This window comes from Taudactylus pleione, unplaced genomic scaffold (genome assembly GCF_031769625.1).
Source record: "Taudactylus pleione unplaced genomic scaffold, aTauple2 ptg000142l, whole genome shotgun sequence".
In the NCBI taxonomy this organism is placed as follows: Eukaryota; Metazoa; Chordata; class Amphibia; order Anura; family Myobatrachidae; genus Taudactylus; species Taudactylus pleione.
In genome coordinates this window covers 1,185,001-1,197,574 of record NW_028284544.1, presented here as the reverse complement: position 1 = coordinate 1,197,574, position 12,574 = coordinate 1,185,001, and the positions used below count along the sequence as shown (strand labels likewise).

General features: G+C 44.8%; 1 protein-coding gene across 2 annotated transcripts in view; it reads right to left on the bottom strand.

Moving 5' to 3' along the window:
* Positions 1-12,574, bottom strand: part of UGGT1 (UDP-glucose glycoprotein glucosyltransferase 1) — a 131,317-nt gene that overhangs the window by 88,241 nt on the left and 30,502 nt on the right. For both annotated transcript variants that reach the window (XM_088473834.1, XM_088473835.1), the window contains exons 6-9: positions 11,362-11,536; positions 6,216-6,312; positions 2,045-2,123; positions 1,767-1,867 (exon numbers count right to left, since the gene is read on the bottom strand). In XM_088473834.1, coding sequence (XP_088329960.1) covers positions 1,767-1,867; positions 2,045-2,123; positions 6,216-6,312; positions 11,362-11,536 — 452 coding nt within the window. The remainder of the gene's footprint in view (positions 1-1,766; positions 1,868-2,044; positions 2,124-6,215; positions 6,313-11,361; positions 11,537-12,574) is intronic.

Below are 12,574 nucleotides of genomic sequence, written 5' to 3'. Positions count from 1 at the left end.
AGGAATGCTCAGTAAGGCCAGGTTACAGACTGTCAGGGAACACCAAACCCAAGTTTTCTAACCAACAAATAAACTGCTAAAAGGGAAAACACAGGATAACATGGCAAACCAATCATCTCACAATGTATAACTGGTGGTAGAGTAAATCCATCAAGTCACATCTGCTTAATAGGTTTGCAGCACATGGCCCCATACAAGTACAATGGTAGATCAATGATAGCCTCTGTTCCATTGAAGTGGCCAGGAACTATTACTTATGACTTATGAAAGAATAAGAACCAAAATGATCTCAACTGGCGGAATAGAGAAAAAAAAAAATACAAAAAATAAAGCAAAAAGAATCACAGAAAATTTTTATTATTTTTGCTTCTAGGCCCTAAATGTAAATAATACGCTACGTGTAATACACAAATTTGCCATCTCAATACCCAACACAACTAGCCAATTCATTTAAGGGTTAGCTTTAAGTGATTTCACTAATTGGGTTAAAATTATTATGGGAGAAATCATGGAAAGTGTAAATATTTTGCTAAAATTACATGTTTAAACCTATATAAAGAATGCTTCCTTCACTCTGTACCAAAATAAAAAGCCTGAAAAAAATAAATCAGGCTTATTAGGGTACACAAAAAGGTGAAATATGGCTTCTGTTAAAGTCTCCAGCAGTAGCGAAGACGGTAAGTTCTCGGTGAGGGCTGCAGGCGTCAGGTATCAGGCTATACCCATCAGCACTGCCCCAGACATCTGGGGTTAAACCCATCAGCACTGCGCCAGACATCTGGGGTTATACCCATCAGCACTGCGCCAGACATCTGGGGATATACCCATCAGCACTGCGCCAGACATCTGGGGGTATACCCATCAGCACTGCGCCAGACATCTGGGGGTATACCCATCAGCACTGCGCCAGACATCTGGGGGTATACCCATCAGCACTGCGCCAGACATCTGGGGGTATACCCATCAGCACTGCGCCAGACATCTGGGGGTATACCCATCAGCACTGCGCCAGACATCTGGGGGTATACCCATCAGCACTGCGCCAGACATCTGGGGGTATACCCATCAGCACTGCCCCAGACATCTGGGGGTACAGACATCTGGGGGTATACCCATCAGCACTGCGCCAGACATCTGGGGGTATACCCATCAGCACTGCGCCAGACATCTGGGGGTATACCCATCAGCACTGCGCCAGACATCTGGGGGTATACCCATCAGCACTGCGCCAGACATCTGGGGGTATACCCATCAGCACTGCGCCAGACATCTGGGGTTATACCCATCAGCACTGCGCCAGACATCTGGGGTTATACCCATCAGCACTGCGCCAGACATCTGGGGATATACCCATCAGCACTGCGCCAGACATCTGGGGATATACCCATCAGCACTGCGCCAGACATCTGGGGATATACCCATCAGCACTGCGCCAGACATCTGGGGGTATACCCATCAGCACTGCACCAGACATCTGGGGTTATACCCATCAGCACTGCGCCAGATATCTGGGGTTATACCCATCAGCACTGCGCCAGACATCTGGGGTTATACCCATCAGCACTGCGCCAGACATCTGGGGTTATACCCATCAGCACTGCGCCAGACATCTGGGGTTATACCCTTTAGCACTCAGTCAGACATCTGGAGGGAGAGGCACATATGTGCAATCTTACTTCCCATAAAAAAAAAACAAATAATAGGAAAATCCCTTAAACATGAAACAAAAGCTAAACATTAGTAGAACTGAATAAAGCATTGTGTACCTTGTAGCTCCCACACTTTCAGAGGCGACATCTCATTGGTACTTTCCACTAAATGTTTCCTCAATTCTTTCAGCTGCTCCTTCAGTTTCGGATAGAGCTGTCTGTAACACAAGAGCTCATTATCCAGAATACGAGAAGTAACCATTTGTTCCTTCTTGTTTTATGTTTGACCTACTCAGCTGTATAAATAGACAATACAGATATATCTATTACACCCATTCTCTTCCTCCATGTCTGTAATGTAAATATCCCCATCATTAATCCTGCGAGTCCTGTACCTGAGCTTTCCAAAGAGAAACCCTTGCACCTCATCCACTGGATCATTATGTCCCACCACCGTGGCGTTCACATTGTCCCCTAGAGCAGGAAGCAAAGATAGGATGAGTCTGTAACATGTGATTTCATGAGAGAAGAGTATAGCTTATTGCACATATCAAATACTGAGAGACCCACACCACCAGCAGTGTGTATATAACTGGAGGTGGCCCAATGCAAATAAAAAAAGGTTTTAGGCACCAGCTGGAATACAGAAGTATATTAAAACATTGTGTGCACATTGTTTTTGAGTCACACACAACTCAGTCAACTCTCTACTTGTGGCTGAAGGGGCACAGTTGGGTCGTAATGGGGCATCCACATGGGGGGCAAAGTTTAACAAGAGCATGTCAAATGAAATGCGGGGCAATGCAGAGATGTTGGACATGTAAATACATATATTTTCAGAATGATATCTCACACTAAGGGTAGGATGGTGCAAGGGCGCACTGATATCCCTCTAAGGGTAGGATGGTGCAAGGGCGCACTGATATCCCTCTAAGGGTAGGATGGCGCAAGGGCGCCCTGATATCCCTCTAAGGGTAGGACTGGAGCAAGGGCGCACTGATATCCCTCTAAGGGTAGGATGGTGCAAGGGCGCACTGATATCCCTCTAAGGGTAGGATGGTGCAAGGGCGCACTGATATCCCTCTAAGGGTAGGATGGTGCAAGGGCGCACTGATATCCCTCTAAGGGTAGGATGGTGCAAGGGCGCACTGATATCCCTCTAAGGGTAGGACTGGTGCAAGGGCGCACTGATATCCCTCTAAGGGTAGGACTGGTGCAAGGGCGCACTGATATCCCTCTAAGGGTAGGATGGTGCAAGGGCGCACTGATATCCCTCTAAGGGTAGGATGGTGCAAGGGCGCACTGATATCCCTCTAAGGGTAGGATGGTGCAAGGGCGCACTGATATCCCTCTAAGGGTAGGATGGTGCAAGGGCGCACTGATATCCCTCTAACGGTAGGACTGGTGCAAGGGCGCACTGATATCCCTCTAAGGGTAGGATGATGCAAGGGCGCACTGATATCCCTCTAAGGGTAGGACTGGAGCAAGGGCGCACTGATATCCCTCTAAGGGTAGGACTGGAGCAAGGGCGCACTGATAATGATAATGCTTCTAAAAGCAAGCATACAGATGGGATGGTGTGCAGTTGCATAAAAGCGTACAACGTACGCGGGCATTTATTTCCATGCACACAAAGGGGGTTTAATTAATAAAACAATAAAATGGAGCTATATTATACATATATATATATCTTGGAGACAGATAAAGAAGATATATAACTTTGTTTCGCAGGAATATACTGGACTCAGAATATAGGATAGGATTGTGTTTCTACCCCCCATATTGCATAGTATGACTTTGCATAACTAAGAAATGTCCTTTAAATACATGTAATGTAGTGTTTTACACAGTTCCTCAATTGTGCACATTGATATTCATCTTCATACATTCTACTCCCTCCAGCCACGGCATATTGCCATGGGTTTGTAGGACAGCCAGGACCCGATTGTGCCCCTAGTTAACGCCCCACAGTACCTTGCTTCTGGTCATAGCTCGATGACATCATTGTTTCGGAGGCACGAGAATGAACAAATGCACTATACCTTCATTGGTATCTTATATAAAATGTAAGCACTTACACTGTTTGTATTTCTATACACACCCTGATGACAAAGCTATATATATATATATATATATATATATATATATATATATATATATATATATATATACACACACACACATATACTCAATGCATCCGGAAAGTATTCACTTTTTCCACGTTTTGTTATGTTACAGCCTTATTCCAAATAGGAATAAATTAATTTTTGTCCTCATAAATCTACACACTATCCCATAATGACAACATGTAAAAAGGTTTTTATTGAGATTTTTGCAAATTTCATTCAAAAAAAAGAAAAGAAAACTATGAAATCACATGTACATAAGTATTCATGGCCTTTGCCACGAAGCTCAAAATTGAGCTCAGGTGCATCCTGTTTCCACTGATCATACTTGAGATGTTCCTACAGCTTAATTGGAGTCCACGTGTGGTAAATTCAGTTAATTGGACATGATTTTGAAAGGCATACACTTGTCTATATAAGGTCCCACACTTGACATTGTATGTCAGAGCACATACCACGCATGAAGTCCAAGGAATTCTATGTAGACCTCCGAGACAGGATTATCTCGAGGCACAAATCTGGGGAAGGGTACAGAAAAATATCTGCTGCTTTGAAAGTCCCAATGAGCACAATGGCCTCCATCATCCGTAAATGGAAGAAGTTCGGAACTACCAGGACTCTTCCTAGAGTTGGCCGGCCATCTAAACTGAGCAATCGGGGAGAAGGGCCCTAGTCAGGGAGATGACCAAGAACCCGATGGTCACTCTGTCAGAGCTACAGCATTCCTCTGTGGAGAGATGAGAACCTTCCAGAAGGACAACCATCTCTGCAGCAATCCACCAATCAGGCCTGTATATTAGAGTGGCCAGAAGGAAGCTACTGCTTAGTAAAAAGCACATGGCAGCCCACCTGGAGTTTGCCAAAATGCACCTGAAGGACTCTCTGGTCTGATGAGACAAAGATTGAACTCTTTGGCGTGAATGCCAGGAATTAGGTTTGGAGCAAGCCAGGCACCGCTCATCACCAGGTCAATACCATCCCTACAGTGAAGCAGGGTGGTGGCAGCATCATGCTGTGGGGATGTTTTTCAGCGGCAGGAACTGGGAGACTAGTCAGGATAGAGGGAAAGATGAATGCAGCAATGTACAGAGACATCCTGGATGAAAACCTGCTCCAGAGCACTCTTGACCTCAGACTGGGGTGACTGTTCATCTTTCAGCAGGACAATGACCCTAAGCACACAGCCAAGATATCAAAGGAGTGGCTTCAGGACAACTCTGTGAATGTCCTTGAGTTGCCCAGCCAGAGCCCAGACTTGAATCCGATTGAACATCTCTGGAGAGGTCTGAAAATGGCTGTGCACCGACGCTTCCCATCCAACCTGATGGAGCTTGAGAGGTGCTGCAAAGAGGAATGGGCATAACTGCCCAAAGATAGATGTGCCAAGCTTGTGGCATCATATTCAAAAAGACTTGAGGCTGTAATTGCTGCCAAAAGGTGTATCAACAAAGTATTCAGTAAAGAATGTGAATACTTATGTACGTGTGATTTCTTAGGTTTTTCTTTTGTTTTGTTTTTTAATTAAGTTTGCAAAAACCGCAAAAAACCTTTTGACAAGTTGTCATTATGGGGTATTGTGTGTAGAATTTTGAGGAAATAAAAAAATGAATTTATTCCATTTTGGAATAGGGCTGTAACATAACAAAATGTGGAAAAAGTGAAGCATTGTAAATACTTTCCGGATGCACTGTATATTTTACAGAATCTGTCACTGCCTGTTCTGCTAAAAAGAGACTGAAGAACTGCGTTATGAAGTTTACACTCCGATAAACAAAATACTACTATTTGTACAGGCATAGCTCTATATTTTATACATACACAATAATTCAGGGGTAGCCAAACTTGGTACTCGTGAGCTACTAACAGTTCAAGTTTTCCAGACCACCTAGCAGGTGCACAGGTGTATTCGCTACTCACTAACACATTTGGAAAGATCCACAGATGGAGCTAATTATTTCACTTGTGGCTCTGTGAGGAGACCTGGAAAACATGCACTGTTGGTAGCTCTCGAGGACCAGAGTTGGCTACCCTGCAATAATATCTTGTGTTAAGAGCAATGGAATTTGAAAACACACAAAGCACCATACAAGAGGCCAGCAGACTGCACAGCAAGAAATTGGAGAGGATACTGGATAATCCTCCTAGAATACATTACTACTTGATGAAATGTCTTTTAGAGAAGGGCTTATTGATCTGTGCAGCAGAGCACGTCAGCCTGTTCAGTTTAACTTATAATCTATTTTTTACTGTATTATTAAAGAATAAAATGAAGGGGAAACAAAATCCAGAGGTCACTCATTAAACATTTGCCCATATTAGGAGATATTTACAGAGATAAGGGAGTGCTAGCTAAGGAATAAAGGCCATGGTTTATACCCTATGTTAAGGGTTTCCTACAGCAGGTGTAATAATGATAATATTATATAGATGTCACTGTTACCTTTCACCTGTGTGTCATCTTTAGCTTTGTATTCCGTGCTCTTAATAGCCAATTCCACACCATAACCAGAAAGGAAAACCTTTTCTGTTTTAGGATTCTGGGGACACAAATAAATTGCATTAGTCGGAACATGACGCAATGATGTAGAGTCAATTACGGGCATAACCCACCTGAAGGCTCTACGTCACAAAAAGGTTGTTTCTGCTATGGAGCCTATGGAGGTGAAAGCAGGATAAGCCTACCATAACTGGCCCATATGTGCTATGTGTCATTGAATCTCCCCCAATGTGTCTACAGGTTTGTGTACAGAGGAATGCCGTGTCTTCCCAATGATATACATACAAATACTGTACACAGCAAAGACAAGTTTAACAAAATAAAACCCTCTGCTACCCATGTGTTTTATGCTTCATTTTAGCAATATACACATGAATTATGCAATAAATATTGCTATAAAAAGAGAGTTATGTTAAAACTTACCCTTGCTAATTCTCTTTCTTCGAAGTCCATAGGGTCCACAGGGAGACAATGGGGTGTAGAACTGGACACCAACAGCAAAGCTTTTCAATCCCAGGAAGCTCCTGTCCTTCCCCCTATACCCCGCCCACAGCCTGATGGCAACTCAGTTTTGTTAACAAGCCCAAGGCAGAAGCAGGATAGGAGAGAAGGAAGACTAGTACACTGAAGAATCACACTCTCACACAGAGAAGGAAACAAGGGACCAAGATAAGAAACCCCTAGAATCCAGGTGCGTCAGGGCGGGTGTCCTGTGGACTTCGGAGAAAGAGTTAACAAGGGTAAGTTTTACTATAATGCTCCTTTTCTTCTTCAGGGTCCATAGGGCTCCACAGGGACACAATGGGGATGTCCTAAAGTAGTTGTTCAAGGGAAGGGCGCTCCTGAGCTGAGAGGAGAATCCTGAGAGAACCTCTTGAGTATCCCAAGAGGCAAATGTATTAAAGGCATAGAACCTAAGAAAAGTGTGGACAGAAGAGCATGTAGCCGCCTTGCTTAGTTGTTCAGCAGCGAATGGGTTCAAATCCCAACTACAGAAGCCCGACAGGACAAGATCCCGACTAGGGCTGGGAAGTACCCTAACCCTCCCCTCCTTTAGTGGTGCCTAACCCCAAGACTCCCGGGGTGGTGCCTAACCCTAAGTCTCCCCAGTGGCGCCTAACCCTCCCCGGGGGGACCCTACACCTCACCACCCTCCCTGCCAGCAGAGGCTTGCATTCGTGGTTAGGAGTACCCAGTCCGGGATCCAAAAGGGGGAGTCCTTTGTTCAAATGGGACATCTGTAGCCACCAGGCTAGGGACAGGCGGAATCTCCGGGGAGAGACTCATCTGGGATCTGAAGAGGATCAGGTGTTGTAAGGGCCTGGAGGGATACTGTGCGAACTCCATCATGTTGAAGGTGAACACCATGGATCCCAGTGTCTGCATTGCAGAGTGAATTGACACTCGGCGACTGTGTAGTAGTCTGAGCACCCAATGCTGTAATACAGAGATTTTTTTCTGTCGTTAGGAAGATTCTCTGAACCTGAGAGTCCAGGACAACTCCCAGATGTATCATGCTTTGAGAAGGGGTCAAGGAAGAGTTTTTACAGTTGATCAGCCAACCGTGCGTTTGCAGAAATGCAATGGTTATCTGTAAATTGCGGTGAGGAATTTCTGGGGAGCTGGCCAACAGCAAGAGATCGTTTAAATATGGCAGTAGTCAGATCCTTTGATGACGAAGATAGGCCGCCATAACTGCCATGATCTTGGTAAAGACCCGAGGAGCCATTGAAAGGCATTGACCCGAGGAGCCTGAAATTGGTAATGTTAAGCGTCCTGAATGTCCAGAGACACCATAAAGTCCCCAGGCTCCATAGCCAGGATAATAGAGTGGAGGGTTTCCATACGAAACCAGGGCACCCTGATAAACCTGTTCAGAGACTTGAGGTTGAGGATAGGCCGATGAGACCCACTGGGCTTCTGAACTAAGAAAAGGGTAGAATAACAGCCCTTCCGTCGCTGTGCGGAGGGGACTGGAATTATTACTCCTGAGAGCAATAAGGACTGAATGGCCTTTTGGAGCAGCAGGGTCTTTGCTTGGGTCCAATGGAAGGCTTGTGCAAAAGAACTGCTGGGGAAGGGGTTGCCTCAGGAAGGATAGGGCATATCCGTGGGAGACCACTTCTCTTACCCAGGCATCTCTTGTGGTCTGACGCCTGAACTGGGCGAATTGAAGAAGTCTGCCTTCCGCACTTGGAACCCCCAGAGAGTGGCCCGCCCCCCGCACTTGGAACCCCCAGAGAGTGGCCCGCCCCATGAGGCTGAAGGCTTGTCCTCAGATTTGGTAGATGGACGTCTAGTAGCCCAGGTCTGTTTGGTCCTAGGCTTGGAAGCCTTACTGGATGCTCGATGCCTTGAAAAAGGACTGACCTTTAGCTTTCCTTGAGGACGAAAGGACCGAAAGGATGATGTCTGAGGCTTTGCATTATATGAAGAGCAGGGACACCGTCTTGGAAGCGGTCACAATTTTGTCCAATTCTGTGTGAAACAGTATATCCCCTGAATAAGACAGAGACTCCAAAGCCTTTTTAGAGTCCGCATCTGCCTTCCGTGAGTGGAGCCAAGCAATACAGAAGTGGCAGATGCCTTGGAGGCTAGGAGAGCCGTATCCATAACTGCTTCACCCAAATAGGAGGCTGCATAAAATACAAATGCAATGCACATGAATAGAGATTTAAACTTAGCCTCATCAGTCAGGATAGCACGGGTTTACGGAACTTCCTAAAACCAATCAATTTTTCTGGAAATTGAATCATCCGTTTTTTTATGTGATTGGACATTTTATGATCTCTCATAGGTCACTTGCCACAGCATTAATACCTCTGAACTATGGATATTATTCATATGGTATATTAATGCTGCTGTCCTCATTTATCTTAATATATGAGGCTAAGTTTAAATCTCTATTCATGTGCATTGCATTTGTATATTATATGTCTTTATGTATGTGATTTTTACCTTTATCCTTACGTATTGTTATTAAATGTATATGACTTCTATTAGTGCTCCCTTCTTTTCTCTTTATCTTTTCTGCTTGTCAGTTTTGCCTCTGCCAGACATAGCTACAAGAATGTAACACACAATCTGGCACAGTGAGCAACCCAGCTGTATGTGCAATATGGCACAGTGTAGTGCGCAAAAGCAATATATAGTATGTGATAGCCCTCACAAATATATTATTATTCTCCTTTATTTATATGGCGCCCCAAGGGTTCCGCAGGACCTTACATTGTACATAAACAATTAAGCATACAAAAAAAGGTTATTAACAGTAGAAACAATGCAGGACAAATACATGAATTATACATTGCTGCATAACACTTAAATAAGCAGCATGGTGTCAGCAACCAAGGGTTGGGTGCTGTTGTAAATTAAAGTATAATTAAATGAAGGAGAAGCACATGAGGGAAGAGGTCCCTGCTCGTGAGAGCTTACACTCTAAAGGGGAGGGGGCAGACTAACAGGGGTGACACAGATGGGCTGGATACGAGGGTCACAGTAATATAACCTCTATGGAAAGATTAGTCTAAACATAAGAGGAAAAGACAATGAGTTGATCAAAACTTCACCAAGCCTCATGATTTGGGGGCCACAACCAAGGTCCATTTGAGGGGTCATCTTGCTGCGTGGTTCGGTATGGTATAATGGAGATGTGAGGTACAATGTACAATGAACCCCCTATACCTTTAGTATGCCAGGGTTAAAGTAGAAGAAAGGGAAAGGTATAAGCTGACAGTCATATGAAAAAGAAAAACAGACCGCAGTGCTAGCACAATCACATACAATATAACTGCAGTGGGCACTAAAATCAACTACAAAGACCGCAGTGGCTGGTAAGCTATAGCGCTGTATAACCTGGGCCTTGGGAGAGGTATACAGAGAGACTGGACCCAGTATTCCTGGAAACCTGATTGCAGAAAATGCCTCAGAGGTAGCGGAGGGTGAGGGAGGAGCAGCGAGAATGCAGTGGAATGGCACTCTGAGCTGAGGGAGGGGACACAGGGAAAGTGCCTTCTCCCCTATGCTGACTTTAACCACCGGGTCCCCTGGCCTTAAATATGCCCTGCGCCAGTGCTTTTAATGCCCTGGTGGTCTAGTGGAGTCCACATCAGCGCCTTCAGTCTGTCTCCTAATACCTGAGGTAAGACTGCGCATAGACACGGGTCCCCGCGAGCGGGGATCCACCTTACCTGTCCCCTTGAGTCCCGGCTGCAGTCTGGGCTCCGGGGAGCCTCGCTAGCTAGGTCCCCCTCAGAGGCCTGCCGAGAGTACCTAGCTGAGGGCTGGTGTCACGGCACCGCGGAGGGGTGATGTAGCAGCAGTGCAGACGTCCAAAGGACTGTCTCGTGCTGCTGCTCATTAGTAGAATAAATTAAACTAAAATGAAATCATGAAAATAAGCTTGTGCTGCTTAATAGCAGCCCCTTGTTAAACCGGTGATCCAGCTCCCGCCGGACAACAACGAAACTGAGTTGCCCTCAGGCTGTGGGTGGGGTATAGAGGGAAGGACTGGAGCATCCTGGGACTGAAAAGCTTTGCGGTTGGTGTCCGGTCCTCATAACCCCACCTACACCCACATTGTCTTCCTGTGGACTCCTATGGACCCTGTAGAAGAAATAATATTTTTGTCGAAGCATATCAGTCTAGATCAGTGATGGCCAATAAGCAGTCTGTTGAACTACACATCCCAGCATGCCATATAAACGTTTCAGCATGGCCAAATCTCAAAACTGTAGCAAGGAATGTTGGGATGTGTAGTTCTATAACAGCTGGGGGGCAGCTTATTGCCCACCACTGGTATTGATAATGTCAGGTTTCAAAGGTCAAATGAATCATCCTTTACGATAATGCAAACAGTGTAAAAAAGAAACAAAACATATAAAGGATTATCTATGAAGATATAAAATAAAAGACACTTGTACCTTTTATCTTTAGCCTGCTTGTGTCACAGATAAATGAAATGCATTCTGAGCCAAACACCCAGAGATGAGAGGATTAGATACCATTTGTAAAGCTGAATGAAACAATAGATCTGATAGCTGTAATCATGGTGTGTGAATAGGGAACACAATGTATGAATAGTTCTTACCGGAACATAGTGTCTGAGTACATAGGAAATTTCTCCCGCCCGAGCACTCTGGGAGAGAGTTTGGTGGAATCTGGAGAAGTCTTTAGAACCAATTTCAGCATAAAGTATGACTACAGGACTGTCAGGGGATGTACCATGGTACTTGTGATCTCCCTTGAACAAGAAGGGCTTCGACCTGGCCAAATAATTTAAACTTGTTTAACACGGTTAGATGAACAGAAAAAAAAGGCAGTATAGATGTAAACTAACATATAACTAAATACTGTAACAAAGAATCAAAACAAGACCTGACACTTATTTTATCACCAGCTTGATCAAACTAACTGACCTCCAAAAATGGGCTAATCTACAGAAAGGTTCTAGTTTGTCATTACATATAACTATTAGCAATAGTGATTTTAAATCCACTAACATTGGCCATGGTCACGTGCAGACCACAGTTGCCGGGCACGGTCACGTGCAGTCCACAGTGAATGGGAATGGTCATCATGTGAAATGTCAACATTCTGCAAAGCAGGTGAGGCTACTGGAGGAGAGAGTTGGGCTAGGCACTAATGGGATGAATGTGGTTAGGAACTAAGGGCATTGTTAGAGATACTCACCGCTGCATGATAAGCCAGAAGTCCTCATCAGCTGACCACCAGTACAGTAAGATACCACTAGAGGCGCCAGACTACTAAAGTCACCATTGAACCACCAGTAATGTTTTGTCGACATTGTAATCATGTTGACATGTCATCAGTGTCGACATGATAAAAATGGATGTAGTCAATGTCAACATTCCAAGTGTCGACTAAATATACCACACCCTACATAAATGACCCAGGATTATATGTAGGAAAACTGTTTCCCTAGTTACAATTCATCATCAACAAGGTCCTCTAAGTTAGTAAGTGGTAAAACAAGTTGGAGAAACAGGTTGCCTAAGCCAAGAGAAAAGCATGTCAGTAAAGGCGCACATCCACTTGGCAATATTAATGAGCGATTGCACAATTCCGACATCGTAATTGTGCACTATAATGTCGGAAACGACCAGCGATGCACGATCCCGCTGGTCGTTTCTGACATCGATCATCACCCGAACATGCCGGTAACGACAGATTGACCATGTTCTGGGATGAGGGAGGGTGCCTACACTGAAAGACTAATCGTTGAGTGTAGGCACTGCAGGTGAAAGGGGATGACGGGGTGGTTACAATGTTGTAATCGTACG